Source organism: Astatotilapia calliptera, chromosome 6 (assembly GCF_964374335.1).
Source record: "Astatotilapia calliptera chromosome 6, fAstCal68.1, whole genome shotgun sequence".
Classification (NCBI taxonomy): domain Eukaryota; kingdom Metazoa; phylum Chordata; class Actinopteri; order Cichliformes; family Cichlidae; genus Astatotilapia; species Astatotilapia calliptera.
In genome coordinates this window covers 12,323,993-12,343,441 of record NC_137427.1, presented here as the reverse complement: position 1 = coordinate 12,343,441, position 19,449 = coordinate 12,323,993, and the positions used below count along the sequence as shown (strand labels likewise).

General features: G+C 38.3%; 2 protein-coding genes across 5 annotated transcripts in view; both read right to left on the bottom strand.

Moving 5' to 3' along the window:
- Window positions 1-2,584: 2,584 nt before the first annotated feature.
- Window positions 2,585-11,601, bottom strand: pdcd4b (programmed cell death 4b). 2 transcript variants are annotated; one of them, XM_026170337.2, is made up of 12 exons: window positions 11,466-11,601; window positions 10,900-11,005; window positions 10,321-10,638; window positions 8,393-8,487; window positions 8,138-8,251; window positions 7,750-7,971; window positions 6,526-6,623; window positions 4,779-4,893; window positions 3,899-4,006; window positions 3,590-3,715; window positions 3,368-3,507; window positions 2,585-3,273 (listed from the first exon to the last, which is right to left on the bottom strand). In XM_026170337.2, exons 2-12 carry the CDS (start codon window positions 10,940-10,942, stop codon window positions 3,213-3,215), a joined length of 1,440 nt encoding a protein of 479 aa, XP_026026122.1. In that variant the 5' UTR covers window positions 10,943-11,005; window positions 11,466-11,601; the 3' UTR covers window positions 2,585-3,212. The 2 variants fall into 2 exon arrangements, with proteins under 2 accessions (XP_026026122.1, XP_026026123.1); XM_026170338.2 differs by having other exon boundaries at window positions 3,605-3,715.
- A 3,359-nt stretch (window positions 11,602-14,960) lies between these two features.
- Window positions 14,961-19,449, bottom strand: part of rbm20 (RNA binding motif protein 20) — a 47,371-nt gene continuing 42,882 nt past the window's right edge. For 2 of the 3 annotated variants that reach the window (XM_026170336.2, XM_080302780.1), the window contains exons 13-14: window positions 17,598-17,719; window positions 14,961-16,176 (exon numbers count right to left, since the gene is read on the bottom strand). In XM_026170336.2, the coding sequence (XP_026026121.2) occupies window positions 16,108-16,176; window positions 17,598-17,719 (191 nt within the window). In that variant the 3' untranslated portion in view covers window positions 14,961-16,107. The remainder of the gene's footprint in view (window positions 16,177-17,597; window positions 17,720-19,449) is intronic. The other variant, XR_013909626.1, reaches the window with a different exon arrangement.

The following is a 19,449-nucleotide window of genomic DNA, read 5'->3' as shown; positions in this document are numbered from 1 at the left end:
TACATTGTGTTGTTTAAGTGTTCCCTTTATTTTTTTGAGCAGTTTATAAAAGATCCAAAACCCATCGTTGTGTTGAGTTTTTGTGTTGTATATATCAAACAACTTGTCTAGCTCTAAAAATATTTTTAGTTTCATATAGATCCTAAGTGAGAGTAGATCATTCTAGAACATATTTTCACTTCATGCTTATTGTGGCAATAAAAAATAAGAAGAAAGAGATTATGCACAGACAAAATCATCTATATATTTGTTGCAACCATGACATCCGTACTTGAGAGTGGTTATACTACAAACTAATAACGCTGTCAAGTATTCATTCAAAATTGTATTTTAAGGTACTCATTTTTTATATCCCACTGAAACATATATAAAATACTTGAAATATATACAAAACTCTGAAGGTGAAATAATGCTTTTCATCTGCAGTAATTTCCCCTGACAGATCTAATATTTTTTGTTTAAAAATGTGAGTACTCGACACACCCCTTAGCTATTTTCAAGCCAACCAGAAGCCATCTCTCTGCATATACAGAAACATTACCAACCTATATCAGTGCAATAAGTGCACATAATTATTTTCCTTCTCTGGCTGGTCCCTTTATGGTTCACCATAGTGGATCATCTGCCTCCATCACATCCTACGCCTAGCATCCTCTTCTGTCACACCAACTATGTCCTCCTTCACTACATCAACAAATCTTCTGGTCTTCTTTTCTTTACTCCTGCCTGGCAGCAGTCTTGTCTCTATAACTTTGTCTCCAATATGCTTAAACTCATCTACCTCTGCTCCTTACAGCTACACTGTCACACATGTGTCTCTCTCATCCATACACATGTTCTGTCCAAAAATAAAAGTACAAAAAGACGCTCAATGACCCTGTAAAGCCTGCTTCATAGCGTCAAACATTATTCAAGTTATTGAGTTTTGCTATTCTGCTAGCTGCCTATAGGTGCCAGTAAAACACTGTTCAAATTAAATAGACAACAGAAGAAAATCACGTGATTCTTGCGGACGCGTTGGCTTGACAACTGTAATCTTTACCTGGTGCTGAAGGTGAGAAAAAGATTTCCATTTTACACATGCCCGAGTGGGTGAATAGTATTGATTTGTTTATACTGTTGTGCATTGGTGAGACATTGTGTCTTTGGATTAGAGAGCGTTCGCTAAAAGCAAAGCTATCGTTAGTGTAGCTAGCTAGCTAGCTAGCACTGTGTACTGACCTGTGGCTAACCTTCTGACCAGTTTATTATAAACTATGTAATACCCACTATAAAACTTAACAGGCTCCTTGAATTTTGCATTCCCTCTCGAGCGGAGAGCATTTAATGATGCAAAAACTATTCGGAATTTATGAATATGTGTCAAAAAGTCGTGAAATGTCCAAATATGCTTACCTTTCAGCGAGCACTCAGAGGACACCATGCCAGAGATCAAATCAATATTCAGAGAAGTTCTGCCTAAACAAGGTTTGTACCAAAGCTATGTGGACAGCAGTAGTTACAAAAGGTTGTTTGTGTCTCTCAAGACAACACGTGAAGTGAACTGAAATTTCACAATAGCTTGGAGATTTAATCAAGATATGCTCTGTGGTCTCTCCTGAAAGTCTTTTCTGGCTTAAAAATATAATTCGGGTCAACATTTGGGACAATATTGCTTTTCTTTAGTTAAAGGTGTACGGGTTGTTAGTAAGAACAAGCTGTTCAGTGGCTCACAATCAGATGTGTAAGATGCCAGATTGGTAACTAGTTGACCAGATATCAAAAATATTGTTGAATTCTTCCGGAGTGGTTGAAAAGATATAAGTTTATAGATGTAGCATCGTATATTTGAAACTCCTTTAAATAGAACAGTAGCTCTGTTTGCAGTACTATAAAGGTTAAAGTGTAAAGAGAACATTTCTCACAGCTAATGTGCTGCAGACTTTTATGAGAAATAGCAGACATGCTAGGTTTTTACATAATATTTTCATTTATGCTTAAATTAAAATTTAATCATTTGTGGATTGTTTGAATGCACCTCACAGGACAGCTCTCCATGGAAGATGTCCCTACTATGGTTTTGTGTAAGCCAAAGCTGCTCCCACTCAAATCAGTCACCCTTGAGAAACTGGAGAAAATGCAAATGGAGGCTCAAGAGGCTGTTAAACAACAGGAACTGGCAATGAAGGAGCAACTACAGTAGATACCCAGTGAAGGATTGGAAAAAAACAAATGCCTAAACTGGCAAAAGTCCTTCAGATGGATCAAGCAAACACACTGATTCCAAGCACTGGAATGTATTTGTATGGACTTGGAGGGAATCTGGCGTTACAGAGTTAAAAAAAAAAAAAGTGTTTAATCCCTCTTTGTCCCTTTTGAAAGTCTTGCTGTTCTGTGGTTATTGTTGAATGATCTATAGCATGGAATTAGCAAAGATTATATCTGTTACTTGCCAGTAGGGGTAGTGAGCTACTTAGGTACTACTTTAAAGTGTTATATTATCATTATTATTATTATTATTATTATTTTATATTTCAGATAACTGCTTATTTAAGTTGCAGTATGCAGTTAGTACTGTGTGTTAAACAGACAAAAACAGATGAAATGATTTCATAGTGATTTAATCAACAATCAAGGAACGTCAGGGTGTCTCTCACACTCCTTATTCCCCAAATATAAAAATAAACACTCTTAACACACCACTTTGTGAAGTTACCTGATTGGTATTCGTTTTTGCACAGAACTCGTGCCACGGATGTGTGATTAAAGACTGAAAACCTAGCACAGCATAGAAACAGTAGCTAGTTTGGAAGCCAGTATTGCATTGAACCAACAAACTCCCTTTTATTTTATTTTTAATACATTTTTATAAAGCTCTTGACACAAACCAGTCATGTCAATACAAACACTGCTTTCTAGAAAACACAAAAGGAGTGGCAGTGAAAACAAGAAAATACTGTACAAAACAATGTGGAATGACTGACACGGAGAGGTGTGGCACTTTAAGAGCTAGCTTATGTAAATGTTTATATTGAAACACCTTGGAGAGAGTGATCTACTTTAGTTTCAATCACAAGTGCATTTTTGTTTAAATTACCCTTACCTCAATTTTGGAAATGTACCTTCTTTTGACCATTAGAAAGGAGAAAAACCATTTTTCAGGTACTTTGAAAAATATGCAAGTAAAAAAGTAGCTTTATGTTTTTTGGGGTAATATGGCACACAAAGTCTTCTCAGTAGCTTTCAAGTTTGACAACACCACCGTCTCCCTCGCTGACATACCTCTTACGGCCCCTGAGAGAAGATGAGAGCAACAACATGATTAACAAAAACAGAAGCACATCTCTGGAGATGAGTGTCAGATGTGTGTGAAAACCAGCGTGCTTACCGACAGGGACAGAGATCCCTCAACTTTACATCAATGATTCCCATGCTGAAGCTCTTGTCAACAAACTGCTCCAAGATAAAGTATGCACGAGGGACATCAATGTTGATCTCAGCGATGTCCATGTAAACTCTTTGGTAGCCCTACAATAAAAAGACAACCATTTTACAGGCCTACAAAAAAAAAAAAAAAAAAAAAAAAAAAAGCAGTGCATCATTCACACACCAGGTGGCACCATACCCTTCTCATTTGGTCCACAGTAATCACGGAGGACACAGAGAGTGACTTGAGTAGCTGCAGAACCATTTTGAAAGTTTTCTCTCCATTAGACTCCAACACCATCACTATCGCCTGCGAGAAACATTCACAATCCTGTGTTTAATTTAACTGAAGACCACACAATGCAACATTAAGGGTGTAAAGCTAAAGAAATCCCCTCAAAACAGATAAAATGTTTCAGTAGTTTTATAACATTTTACATTTAGACTGCATTTAATGTGTCTGCTGCTACATCAAATGTAGCCATGAATTTACCTCATAGGCAAACTCGTGATGGAAATGGGGAACCTCAAGATCTCTGAGGCATCGCTCAGCCTCCTTGCTGTCACCAGATAGGATGTACTCCTTCAGAAGAAGGTTCATCTGGCATGACAGAATACAAATGAGAATTTTTGTTATGGCAATATCCATACAGTAACAAAGAGCTACACAAAGAAAAACAAAACGCAAGTCTGCTGCCATCTGCTTTCCAATTTCACTTGAAAGTGATGAAAACAGACATATTTTATGGTAAATGGCCTGTATTTGTATAGCGCTTTACTAGTCCCTAAGGACCCCAAAGCGCTTTACATATCCAGTCATCCACCCATTCACACACTGGTGATGGCAAGCTACATTGTAGCCACAGCCACCCTGGGGCGCACTGACAGAGGCGAGGCTGCCGGACACTGGCGCCACCGGGCCCTCTGACGACCACCAGTAGGCAACAGGTGAAGTGTCTTGCCCCAAGGACACAACGACCGAGACTGTCTGAGCCGGGGCTCAAACCGGCAACCTTCCGATTACAAGGCGAACTCCCAACTCTTGAGCCACGATTTTACACACAACTGCTCAAAAGTTGTGAAAAGTTTTTTTGGGATACTTTTACTTCACCAATTCCTCGCTTTCAGACCTCTTAACGTTTCTCCCACATATGACTGCTATTTTGAAAACAACAACGAGACCAGGCAGGACCGGTTCATCAACATGGCACGGTTTGCATTTTAGGAAGAAGTTCTACAACCCCCCCAAATACATGATGAAGACTGTACAGTGCTGCTTCAATTTTATTCGAGCTTTATAATAAGAACCAATTACAATTCAGAAAAACTGCTTTCATTTCAGAGTGTACTTGATTCTGCTTCATATAACCTACCTCTTTGATGAGCTGTATGACTGGTTGCTGGCCTCCACCTGTCCCCCATTGGCTATCTATGCGAAGCCCACCCATACTCATCTTCAGTAGCACAGCTGCTCGGTCCAGAGCCGCCCTGAGAAGAAAGCGATACACACAAGGTTTATAAAACTTTAACCTAAACTCTCTCTCCTTGTTTTGGAGAGTTGCTTGTAATGTTTAAAAGAGGTGGTGCCTGAGTAGAGCGTGCTGGAGGCAACACACATGATGCACACTTCCTCACTGGGAACTTTAAATCCTCTACCCTCAATCTACATTTCTCCAAATAGCAAGCTAGCAAGGAAAATTGGACATTTGCATTCTTAGATACAAATTAGACAGGCAACATGTAGTACAAACTCTTAACAAGAAGAAGGAAAAAAAAAAGAAAAAAAAAAAAAGAAGAAGAGTCCTGCAACAGATGGTCTGGTCCTAACAGAGCCCTGATCACAAAAAACAAGAGTCAGTCTGGGATTACATAAAAACATGGGCACTGAGGCAGTCTTCATTCAACCAACCTGCCCCAAACACCTTGTACACTGTGAGAACTGGTGCAGTTTCAAAAGCAAATCATGATCCCAACATTTTATTTTTATTAGATATTGTTTTGTTGTCCTTTTTTATAAATGCACACTTCTATTCAGTTTCTAGATAAACAATATAAATGGCAATATTTTTGAAAGCATCCTCACATCACTGGCAAAAACGTTTTAAACAATACTGTTCGTGTTAACCTGCTGCTCTCCAATTAGAGGACAACAAGAACAGCTGATCACAAGGCTAAACTAAATCCTCTTTTCTCATGAATCACATTGACTTATTGCATTATTCCAACAGCTATAATTACCCTGATCTCTCAAAATGCAAATGGTGCAGACAAACATGTAACTAACCATTAAAGCAATATAATAAAAGCAACCTATTGTGGGTTTGAAATCAGTTTATTGCTAAAAGATCTGGCTATATATGAAGACATTTTTAATTTCTGTGAAAAAACACAAAACAAACTTATTCCTTTTTGACTCCATGAACTTTTTAAAAACAAAGTTAATGATTTGGACATCTTTGTGCCATTTAAAAAAACAATAATAAAAAACTAAATTTTCAACCGTCCATCCTAACTATTACCCCACATAGGCTACAGCTGGCAAATATTATGAGTTTCAAGAGATTTATACAAATTTATTTTCTGAGACAGAAAAAAAAAAAAAAAAACATTTTTGCTATCATTTTATTCGAGCTCCAGAGTAAAACCCAAAGAAAATTTTTGTAAAATATTTACTGCCTATTTATTTAGCAAACTTTGATCTAACCCAAAATCTGAAATACAGATTTTGTATAGTTTTTCGTATTGAATTACATATGGTATAGCTAAAATACAAACTTAACATGTACCCTGATCCTTTCAACAGAAATTATTACGCTCATTATTATTTATAGTTAGGTGCTCATATTTAACATGGTCAACGTTTAAAATAATGAGGTCAGTGTATGAACAAGTAATCCCTGTGAGCCAAAAGCTTCAGACTCGCCAGATTAATTGCTCTGTTTCTGACGGCAGAGAAATGTTCCTAATGTGGTAATACCAGGCCAACAGCTCCCCACCTACTGCCACAAACCTTCTGTTTGCTAAGGCTAGCAAATTAGAAGAGATTATTTAAAGGGAGAAGAATAAAACTCCTTGTTTCATCATGCTAAGCTATTGTGGTGGAGTCCAAGAATGACATACCTTGCATATTCACAGTCAACTTTTCCTTTGTAGCCTTCGATGTAGGTCTTTGATAATATTTGGTCACTTACAGCTCGTGCAATGAATTGACCCACCAACTAAAAGAGAGATACAAAGATGGGAAAAAAGCAAATAATTTTAAACACTCTTGCACCATGTTCCTGTTTCTTAGAGCTGCTAACCCACTAAATCAGGAGATATGATTGGCTGGTCATTTATTTTCGGCATAAATAAAGTCGGCTTTCCACAGCCTGCAACAATAAGATTATTCGTAGTTTACAAGCTTCAGTTTGGAGGCCCCACAAAAACACTGACTGGACAGATGACTGACTGTTGCTTCACTTGCACGTGTCTCTTTGTTTACAGTAGTGTGAGCACGTGTATGAGGAAAATGAAAGAGCTGCCTTTGCTCTTCTGGCCTCCACAAAGCCTGGGCTCACTGTTGCTCATTGTTCCTGTACAGACAAGAGGCAGCTACATCTCAGCTGACCCACTGCTGTGTCTAGACCGACAGGCAAATGAGGAGTAAGGGGGCGTGTGCGGGCTTGTGTGTGAAACTGAGAGAGCGAAAGCGCGAAGGGAAGGAAGTGGGGGCAGGGCGCTATCATAATGTCCCTTTAAACCCACTGAGAATTTGGAGAGTGGGACAGACATGACCAGCGAGACCCAATGAGATGGCGAGAGGAGGGGTGCGGGGGGAAGTACGCAGAATAACCCTTTTAGCGTCCTTTGCTGAGCTTGCTTTTTGCGAGCACAGTTAGACAATAGCCACAGATCTCATGTCTGTGCAGGCCGAAAGGGAAAGAGCTCTAAAAAACACACCGGCTCTCTCTCGCACACCAACACACAAGAAAAAAAAAAGAAAAGAAAAACCCCACAGCGTTGTTCCCCTGTGCTCAACCACAAGCTATGTTAACACTTCAAACAAAAAGCATACTTCTAGCTGACGAGTGTTAAAACTGTTATCTTCTTTAAAGGGACTGACTTGAAATAATTATTCTTCAGGAAGTCAGTTTGTTAAATGTCCTTTACCACTTGTTTTATCTCGATTATCTTGCTCCAATTATCGCTGAAAGCCAGAATTATAACTGAAGTTCTTTTGTTTAACTGCAAAGACCTAGTTTGGACTCATATCCTCAAAAAACAAGTAACTAGAAAACACACAAACAGAATAAGTTGCTATCTGGGGACTAAGTATACACACATTTGTCTCCAAACACTCACCTGAGCAGCCCCAGGTGTGTCTAGTACCAAATCAGGCAACTCTCTGAGGAGTTTGTCAAAAGACTTTTCCATGTCGCCGTGGGATAAAACAGGCCCACAAAGGTCAGCCAGCAGCCTGGAGGTGAGCTCTCGGTGGCTGGCTTTGGCCTCCAGGGCCAGTGCTACAGCCAGTGAGGGCACCACGCTCCGCATAGGCCCCAGGTTCAGCTCTGCAAGCAGCTCCTGGAAAAGGAAAAGGACACCAACTTGTCTTAGAATTCATGGTTGTGTTAATATCAGTTTTTTGTTTTTGTTTTTTTTTTTTTATTGTGTGTTGATCTCAGCTTCTGTAATAGAGTAGCTCACCTCAACTGCCAGTATGCATCTACATTAACTTGGTAACACTCACCGCTACTTCATTTGTGTCTCCATGTTCAAAATACTCTTGCACTATGGGGGTAACAGTCTTCTCGAAGTCCCTTTCATCCAACGGGGGGACCACCGTCTCATACACACAGTTTTCCTGACAAAGCAGAATCGCACTTCAGTCACACTTGTTTGTGGAACATGTATCCTTTTTTTTTTACATTTGTAGAAGAGCCTGTGTTAATAATAATAATAATAATAATAATAATAATCCAGGTGATGTCAGCACAACAATTACCTGATCTTCATCATAGTTGGGGTCTCTTTCATCTACTGCCTCTGGTTCATAAACTTCACCAGATCTGCCCCATACACCTTTTCCTCCAGCCCCACCTGGAGACAAAGGGCAGTGACAATATGAATTGTGATGCGTGACATTGTCAAAGTGCTTTCTTTTTCTCTTTTAAAAGCTTTAGTGCCCCACATGTAGTGGCAAATCTTATTGTTTCATTATCAAGTGTACAAACAGGTTTGACAACAGGACTGAATTTAGTCATAAGCTTAAAATGTGAAATGCATTTGGTGCTCTACTTTGAACTAAAACAGCTACTGATACTTCATTTACTGCATGTTTCCTGAATATCCTGACTTGCTTTGGTCATAGAGTACAAACTTCCTTTAAGAAATGGGCTTCTAGTCATAAAAAAAGGGAAAAATACTCTTGTTTTTTTCCATTAGCATTTAGTCTAAATTTAATCAATCTGTCTGCATAATTTGTACCAATCCAAAAATCACTTCACTCCAGTCAAGTTCCTGTATGTTACATGCATCACTGTGTTGGTATATGGGGGTCTACTCGCTAAATACTCCCTATGCAGATACATGCAGAGAACTGAAGCTGCTGCCAACATGCTTCCCAGGCTACATTTTCTGTGTAGACACAAGCAGCAAACATCTGCCAGTTCTGAGGTCAGCACTGGCAGATTGCAGACGGTTTAAGAAGCTGAATGCCAAAGCAGCTTGTGAGACATCCCTTAAAACCTCCATTAGTCTCCCACCCAGTATGTGGCATACGACATGTCACTATATTTAGCAGAGTCCACCTTGGTTGTGAAAACCGCCAAGCTTTAGCATTTAAACATTACACTTTTTCCAAACCTTAAATGCATAAAATTTTCATGCAGGAAAGCTACAAGCTCAAATTGCCAGGCTCTGATAGTGTGGCAGTTCTGTTACGCAATCGAGGAAAAAAAAGAAAGAGAAACAAAAGAGGGCAGGCTCTGCGCAGGGAGAAACTAGACATGCCCATGGGGAGAGTCAAGTGCCTGAACTGTACTGCAGTCTGCAGGGACACATACTGTAACCGAGAACTGTATGCTGACATCACTGAAGATCTGCAGCGAGAGGTGGCCGAAGGATTGGAAAATGCTGACACTTTGCTAAACTCTCATCTACTTATAGATCAACAATTATCTATACAACCTATACAAGAGGCAAAACGTTGGCAGGTCAGAGAAGCCATTATGCAACATTTCCAGCTGATTGAAAAAATTATATTTTCAATAGCATAATTATCTATAGCGTTAATGTTGCTTTACACCCAAATAGATAGACAACAAAAACACGGGAAATCAGATGCTCTATAAGCCTTGTGACTGTAACTTTAAACAGCACCTGTGCATCCAATAGTTATCTTAAAGATGGACTATTCATGTCACATCCTGTGCATTAATATCAACAACGAAAGCAGTTAGTGGTACATTATACACAAAATGGTACCAGGATTGTTTTTATTTTAACCTTCTCACAACAAAAAAAATAAATAAATTAGACCTCCTATTAACAAAACTAGTTACAACGAACGATTATGTTACAATGCTATTTTTGGGGAAGGGGGGCATTCACCATTCTGCAAAGAAGCCTGGAAATTTCCAGAAAGGCTTGGCTGAGCAGATGACAAGGGGAAAAAAAGGATACAAGTGAGTCGGAGCCATTTGTTTACTTGTTAATTGGTTTATGGCTTCCATAAAATAAAAACAACAACAACAACAACAACAACAAGAATGGATGACAGCACTACATGAATGTGTGGATGTAGCACCTTCCCTTTGAAGTCCGGGAATCTGAAATACAAATGGCTCTTTGATAAACATTCACATGCCTTTGATAACGACCGTGCTTTGGTTACAACTGTGCTACGTTCTTCATTTAATAATATGCTCTTACCTTTCTTTGGGAGGCCTCTGCCCTTCCCGAGCCGGGACTTTCTGTCTAACAGCTTGCTCTTGGGACTTGTGGGTGCCACTGAAGTTCCCCTAACCACATCTCCATTATCGCTGAGCGAGTCCCCCCTGCCAGAGTCCCTGGAGGAGTTCTTCCTCAGCCTCCGCTTGGCCTTGGCCTTCAGACGTGCCTCATGGATGCTGTTGCTAGAGGAGGCCACCCAGTTGCCATTGATCTCGTTGTTAATATTTTTATTAGCGATAATGAAACCTCCATTGTCTTCCTCCCCAGATACAAAAGAGTCACTCAGGTCTCCAATCTCTGTTGGTTTACAAGAGAAAATTGTGGTGAGTTAGTGTTTGGTTTGATTTGATTGACAATATGCATGCATGCAGTTAATTTCTATCTGCACTTAAACACAGACTACAGCTGAGGGGGAGTAAAAAAAAGTAACCGAATCTGTACACAGTGCAAGATAACATACTTTCACCCACTTCCGCATGAAAAAAAACCCCCACTGCCCCACATCCTATCCAGCTGATGAAGCACAATACTTAAATGGCTCTAAATGCTCACACTTACCCACGGGGTTTGCGTTCAGCCAGGCCTCGCAGTCAGCTGCCATGATTTACAGTAGAAAAGAAGCTTTTGCGACAGAACGGCGCAAAAACAGAATTTCAAGCGATACCTGCAATAACGAACAAGAAACTGTCACCTTATGTGTGGACGTGCGTCGATAACAAGCCCAGACAAGATTCAGTAACACCACGCCTCCCCCCTCCCCCCTCCCCCTGTTCATTCAAAGTCGCACTGTTGATAAACAATGCCTAACGCTACATTAGCTTAAATATTCACTGCTAGGAGATGTAACTGCTTTAAAAATCTATCTCCGTGCGCGTATCAACGAATAAAACGCCCACACCGTCCAATATCCGCACTTTTGTAGGCGTTTTATGCGTCGCTAACGGTTATCTAGCTCTTCTTCTCGAAGCCCGAACGTCAATTAAACATAATGTCAAATTGCAAAGTCGCGAGCTCGTTCTCCATCTTGAAATACATCTATAAAATCCTAATATCTTTATATACGCTGTCATATAAATCACAGCATTGGAAAAAAAAACAAAAAAAACAACAGAAAAATCTCCGACCGTCTGCTGTGTCCAAGCTCCAAACTGTGACACGAACACTGTTGTTTTTGTTTTACTGACAGGTAACGCTGGCACTTAGGCCAATGTTTTTCCTTTGCTCATTGGCTGGGGGAAAGGTTTTTTAAAGAAAGAGCCAATCAGCATGCAACACGGATTTCCTTCTCGCAATTTCTGTGAGGCCCGTGTGCTTTATTAAGTGCTGCCCTCTGTCGGCGATGTCGCGGAGCTGCACTTTCTATACATAGAAGTCATTTATTGGCAAAAATGGCATGTACTGGCAGCTGCAACATGCAGGTTTCCAAAAATAATAATAATAAAGCTATGGTCTTATTGACGTTACATTATCGATAGCCTAGGATAAGACATTATTAAAATATAAACTATTTGTGTGGTACTTTATACATTTATATTTGTATTTTTTTTTAAATAAAGATTAAAGTATATGTCTAAATTTATATAAATGTCTTTTATTTTCACCAAAATCGTCTAAAATCAATAATGGAGGAAGAATATTGAGATGCTAGTGCTAAAACTTTTGCTTATTCCATCACTAATTGCTAAACCAGCATGTAGGCATGTGTAAAGTATGACATACAAGGGCAATTTTAACAAAATAGCTGCCACATATCTTCAATCAAATCAAAAGCATTCCTTTATTCATTCATCCACTGCACCTTCCCCACCAACCTCCTTAATTTTTATTTTTGACAGTTTGTAATGCAAAATATGCATAAATTCTCTACCATTAAATGGCCCTTCTTCCTCATCAACCTCTCTGTGTATCACAGAGAGTGATGAAAAAGAGCATAAGGCTGTGGTGGACAACTTGGTCACAAGGAGTGAGTAAAACCATCTGCATCTTAATGTGGCAAACACTAAACACTAAAAAGTGGTTGTGGATGAGGTAGCCACGAACACCAGTGACCCTTATTTTCATCCACTGGGTCTGTGTGGAGAAAGTAGATGATTACAAATACTTTGGTGTTCATGACAATAAACTGGACTTCATCAAAAACACAGAAGGCCTCTGTTTCTATTTTCAGAGATGACTGAGCTGCTTTTAGGGGAGACCGGGGATAGTTGTAACGTGGGTCAGTTGTAACACTTCCAATTTCTCCAATCAGGGCTAAGTTTCAAATGATGTGACTCATCCTGTGCATGCCCAATTCAGTTCTGCTATCACACGTGAAAAATCAGCACATTTTGTCAAACACAGACAATTTAACATGAAAAAAAGTAATTTGTATGCCAAAAAGTAAGTTTTTCTACTTTATTTCAATTTGTGATAGCATTATCTGCTTTGCAGTTAAACTCATCAAACTTAAATTATGTTATTTGTATGTCTATGGGGATATATTCTGTGTAAGTCTTTAGTGCTAATGTTTTAGCCGTTGGCTGTAATGTTAGCTAGTTCATGGCTATAGGAGTCTGGGTCAGTTGTAACAGCAACAGTCTGGGTTAGTTGTAACAATAATGCAGATGTTACAACTTACCACACTATTACTTTAACTTATATTAAACAAGTTGGGGCAACGACATCAGCAGAGAGAGGTTCACTGGTCGCATTTGTATATGCGGTTAATGCCATTGGCAACACAATTCCTCCACTGTTTGTGTTCCCACATTATGCAGACCACTGTGTCAGAGATGGACCAGTAGGAAGTACTGGTAGTGGAAATAAGTCAGGATGGGTGCAAGAAACAGATTCCCTCATCTTTCTGAAGCACTTTGCAAACCACACCAAGGTAAGCCATGATAAAAAGTAATGGAATTGCGATGCTGGTGAACAACTACATTTTTTCAGCTTCATTGTTATGTTCAAAATTGGTGCAAGAGTTGTAAGTTATAATGCCCACTGAGCCAATGAGGCCAAACTCAAGGAAGACCAACCAAAATTAATGAAATATTCAGTTGCAGAAAATTCCATAATATTTCTTTTTTGGGGGGTTGGAATATGTTCAAAAGCTAGATTTCTGCATTCTGTCACACACACACACATAGCTACATAAATGGATGTAAGTGCATTCATGTGTTGAATAAACAAAGATTACATGTTAATGTTTTGTTAGTACCCTTATTTCATTGTGTTACATTTTACCCCAGGATGTGTTACAACTAACCCAGACTATGGGGTTAATTGTAACATTTCACTCTTTGTGTTTGAGACCATACCATGCAATGGGTAATTGTGCTGCAGAGAAAATAGCTGCATTATTTAATAGCAGAGACATGTAAATACTTTGCATTACATTTTGAATCCACTACCTTAAAAGAGCTTCAATTTACAGACAGAAATGTCAAAAATGTTACAACTATCCCCGGTCTCCCCTACAGCTGTTCAGGATTTTTTATGAGTTTGTGCTGGACAGTACCATGCTCTTTGCTGTTGTGTGCTAGGGCATTACACTGAGTGTGGTGGAAAAATAACAGATTCAGTACACTAATCCGAATGCCAGTACCGTTGTGGGTGTGGAGCTTGACTGTCTGACAGAGGCTTCAGAAAGGAGGAGGCTATCCAAGTTACAGTCAGTATTGGAGAGTCTGCAAAATGTGGCCACCAGACTTTATAATTCACATTTATAATTCCTTACTTTCATTTCTGAACATAAAAATTGGTTTAAGTGATTGAATGTTATACTTGTTCTGGCTCAGATTTGAGTGTAGAAACATGAATTCATTTTATATGGCTAATAAATACCAATATAATTTTTAGTTTTAAACAAGACTGTGACAGCTTTCAAAAAATGTGTTATGTTTTTTATTGTTGGTTTTTTTTTCATGTCAGGTGGTCTAATAAATTTATTACGTACTGTATATCTCACTTCCAGTTTCTAGTTCCAGACCTATTGATATAAAGGGATGATGCATTACTTTAACAAAAACGTTTTGTATGTTAACACCAGTTACATTGGGACAACTGATGTTTAATTGATATTAAAAACAGATTTTTTTCCACCATGGCAATATTATACTTAATTTAATGTAATGATAATTTCACTAAACGTTATAAAAAAAATACATGTAGTTGAAAAGTGGGGTACATGGCCAATCTTCCATTTTTAAAATTGGTATTTTAAGTGAATAACTAAAATTCTGAAAACCTCATGTATGAACAAACTTAAATTATCATTACAACATTTTCATTATAAGGTCACTCAAAAGGATTTTTGCAATTGACAGCATTTCCAGTTTTTGTAGTGCGATCCGGATTTTTGCATATTGTGAGTAACCAGCAGATTCAAATTTATCACAGTAAACAAATAATGATGAAATAAAAAACACGCATCTGCATTTAAAAACTTTCTCTGGGTTTTACATTTCTGTTTACAGCAGTAGATTTATTGCAGAATTACATGGATGTAGTGGGGGTTTTTTTTGCCTCAACACTTGGTGGAGCTCTTTCACAGCGCTGCCTTTCAAGGTTATTACACACAAAAAAGCTGCTAAAGCAAAATGATCGAATCTGTTTTTTGTTCAAGAAAGGAAGATGGCTAATTTGAGACATTCACATGGTTTATTCAAGTGTTTTCCATCAAAAAGTCAAGAAGTCTGTCAAAGAAAAATAATACTATATTGCTGAAGTCACAGGATCAGTATTCACAGTATACAAAAACAGAGTGTGAGCTTGATAATCCCTCCGTAACAAATTGTCGTAACATGAAACAGTTCATGTTTAAGTTAAACACATGGTCCAGTTGAAGTTTCATATCTAAGGCATTACATGTCTTGGCAAATATGACTGGGATTGTCCTATGAATTACATTCAACATAAAAGAGAAAATAAAGATCTTTTGTATCACTGAAACATTATTAATCTAAAGGACGTATAGTTTTCCCTGACGGATACTGAAGTTCACAATCGCATGTGGGGGGGAAAGGGAAAAAACAAAACAAAAACAGCCTTAGATATAAATAAAAATGTTAATTTTATTATTTATACAGTGAAATTTATTTAACAAGAACAATAAACCTGAGAATCTGCCTCAGTTTTTAAACCGAGGGGGGGAAAAACACAGTGGCCCTGAGAGCTCACGTCACAAAGACGTACGAGAAGATAAAACACAAGCAGATGAAGAAAACATCCTCACTGATGATGTCACAAGTGAAAAAAACAAATGCCACAAATGCTTTTTGGGTTTTTTTGTTGTTATTGTCCAGTTTTCTTAAATACACATAGCTCTCAGGCTCTGTAACAAAAAAAAAAAATCATAAACTTAATACCCAACATATTCAAGTAATTTAGCAGACCTAAGTCTGTCCCAGTTGTTTCAGTGATGACGAGACAAAATTCAAAACACAAACTGTAAAAGACTTTTTTCTAGATAATTTAAGATAAATGTAAATGAACTTTTATTCCAACAATATAACTTAATTTCATTTCACACAAACCATTAAAGTAAACTGTAAGAAAAATGATAAAATTGAAGTTAAATTTTAAAACCTTACTATACATTTCACTTCATGTATGTACAAACCTGAAAGCCTCTATTGCCTGCGCCATTCAAACATTGCTCTCCCATAAACATCAGCATTCTTGTATTTGTCCGCATGTTCCATGTATGGCATTATCCGTGCTTTAGGATCGTTTAGGAAATCCTTCCTCTGATGTTCGTTTTGGAGCAGGTGAGAGGTCGAAGTATCGTCACTGTGCAGCTGGAGGTTCGGTCAGCATGCTCGATAGACTGACCTCTGCCAGCTGGGAAAGGTATTTCTGTTAAAAAGAAATCAAAGCAGATACCTGCTTAATACCTGCAAGTTGTGTGCTAGCCGTCTCATAAGTCGGTCTTGCTCCAGAACATCCCTCAGCACCCTAAAACCCATCCATGCTTTGGTTTTTCTTCAGACACCCTTCACAGGAAAGCACTTCACAATTGATCGATATAATCCCAGGAAGAGACACATTATACTCAGTAAAATTAAAGTAATCTAAATGCTGATATAAAAATCCAGCCTCATTCTGAGAAGTGTCAGCACGATGGCTTAAATCATTTATTTTGTACTGTCTCGAGATGAGAAGAGTAAAACAAGAATCAAAACAAAATCAAACAAAACAAACTGCTAAACACACAGAGCTTTGACAGACAGCACAACTGTTTAAAACTGTTTTTTTCCTCCTTGGAATGTAATGCATCAAATGTGAAGGAAACACGCTCCCCGACCTCGCTTCAGCTGTGCTGCAAAGGACGAGGGAAATGTAAGATGGGTCGGTGCTGACTGGCCAATAACGGGAAACCTAATACAGTCGCAAGTTTACATGCGATGCCTATGTTCGTGCGTATGTGTGCGCGTTAGGACGTGACAGCAAGCTGTATATTTATGTTCGATTTCAATTTACGATTACGATCCATTGATTTTGTTAAAAACTTTTTTTTGTCATTTAAATTTGAGCTGTTATGAAATGAACTTAGAAACTTAGAAAGACTTAGAAAATGGGTTCAACGATTTGTCAAGCCACAAACGCCCATTAGAAAAGTAAATCCTCACATTTCAGGAACTCGAATTAGCAAATTTTCTCTCAATAAACAATAACAAAAGAAAACAAAAGAGACAAAAGAGTTATTTATTGCCAAAAGTGTCTTTGTGCTATCTGATCATTTAATATCTGTTATGTCTTCCAAACTAAATTTTGTGAAGAACATCTTTCTGAGAGCAATGGAGTCTGAATGAATCATTTGCTCCATGCATTGATAGGTAACACAGCCTCTGCAGTGGGGTTAGTGCTGAATTAAAATATAAAGATAAGTCATTTTTATCATTGCAATCCTGTTTGGAGAACAGAATCCTACTTAATAAAAAAAGAAAAGAAAAATAAGTTTTATCCTCATGTGACAAAAGCAAGGCAAATTAATATAATATGCACGTGCTGACTGTGGAACAAAGAGATTACTCTCTAGGCTGAAAACAGCTGGTGTAATCTTTCGTTAAGGCCACAGTTGATGTGGCCTAATGAATCCCTCAGTAAGGAGTGTGCGTCACACAGATCGACTTTATATGGGCATGCGGGAATGCCAGCACACACGGGTTTATGTCAGATACACTATCTCCCGCCATAAAGGCTTGATGTGTTCATATAATTAATTTCTCAAAGACTGGATAAAAGAATGGAGGTGTGTGCCGTCTCGCAGTTTGTACCTGTAGGTTCCTGTAATGGACGGTGCTGCGGCAGTGAGTGGTCTTTGCAGTTTCCTCACTGGTGTAGAAAAGTCCGCAGAGTTTACAGTAGAAGCCGGTTCTTGGCACAACAAACTCCACTCCTATGAGAGAGCGAAAACAAGAATTACAATTTAATCCTTGTCAAAAGACGAGACTCGCATGGTATTTAATAATGAAACCTTTTTTAGAAGGATTTTGATCCAGAACCACAGTCAAGCCTCATCCCACTAATTTGAGTCATTCTACAAATTTGCATACATTTTTTCTAGATAATAAAAAAAAAAACGATTATAGAAGGTCAGTTATCAAACGTAAATTAACTACTCTACTGGGACTGGCTCGTGGGTTTTGCGGCTGACTGAAACCATCATGCTGCTGGTCTCAGATTACACATTTTCTTCTCTCTCCCCCGGGTGCCCTGATACCAAATTAACTTTGAACTAACTTTAATTGTAAATGTTTTTTTCCTGTACTGACTTCTTTCAACTCATAGTCTCCATCATCCTTTCTTTTCTTTTTCTCCATAGAAAATACATAGTATTCTTTATTCTAACAAACATCACAAGGTTTTAAAATTTATTGTCTTTTAATCCAAATGTATCTTGTCCAGACGTGTTTTGTTTTTTTCTGCTTTCTAATATTTGTTCTATTTCCCCCTGTCTGCATAGGTTATAGTAACAGATTTAAGGGCACCAGATGGGTTGTAGCTGAAGGTAAACAGAGGCTTGGTTAAAAATTAAACATGGTTGGACCAATGAGCACTGAATAAAGCACACTGGGAGTGATGGGGTACGTGGAGACCTTAACAGTTGCTTGAATATTCTGTATGTCAGTTGTAAACAACTATGAATTCAGTGGGATTAAGGAACTTTACACTCTCATTGCAAAATGTCTTATAATAAACAAAACCCAGAAACTAAAGTAGTTTTCCGTCATGAACAATGTCAGGGGAATCTATTTGTTTGATTTAGCCGAGGGAGAACCTGGATCAAGTGTATGGAGCAGGACACGTGACATCTAATCATTTGTTCTGACTCCATCGGGCAATTATCTGAGCTATTTGCACATGGGCACAATCAGACATCACGCAGACTGAATGGAGCTGGCAAGGCAACAGCTGTTTAATGTCCAATATAACTCTACTGGACATTCGATGATAGATTTCCAAAGGGTAATGTAATAAAATCACAATCTGATTTTGTGCGGTTAAATTCAATTGAAAGAATGGGATTATATTATCTAACAATAAAAGCGATCATACCCTGCTGGCAGTGAGTTCTTATAGTCTGCCCACTGCATTCATTTCAGACTCAAAGACACGGCAAAGCCCTATTTTTAATACCAGGATTAATTATGTATAACATAACTGTATAGGTTCTCAGTCATCTGTAATCTTAAGAGCTTGCAGAGAAGGTGACTAGACTCCTTTAAGTTTTTTGAAGATGTTTCACCTCTCATCCATGAGGCTTCTTCAGTTCTGGACTTTAAAAGAAGTCCAGTCGCCTTCTTTTCAAGCTCTTAAGAATTATTTATAACCAAAACAACTAAAAAAAACAACAACAACACTTTTAGTTAGCGGGAATAAAATGATTGCTGGACATATATAAAACATAAGCGCAATGATAATGTGCTCTTAAATAACTAAAAGCTAAATGTATTAAGAATGTTCTAAATGGTTGTTTGAGGCTTTGTTACATATTGACTCAGTGACTCAGAAACCTTTGTAAATTTGTTTCTGACTGGGTCCCACAATGATCCACATTTATTACAAATAAGAAAAAGGCTAAAAAAAAACTAAATTTAAAAGCTGGAAACTAACAGGAGCCAAGCT

Coding starts and splice junctions, on each gene's coding strand:
- pdcd4b (XM_026170337.2), bottom strand. CDS start 10,942: ATGGCAGCTGACTGCGAGGCCTGGCTGAACGCAAACCCCGTGG. Junction 7,972..8,137: donor GAGACACAAATGAAGTAGCG/GTGAGTGTTACC, acceptor TTCCTTTTCCAG/GAGCTGCTTGCAGAGCTGAA. Junction 3,274..3,367: donor AGGGATCTCTGTCCCTGTCG/GTAAGCACGCTG, acceptor ATCTTCTCTCAG/GGGCCGTAAGAGGTATGTCA.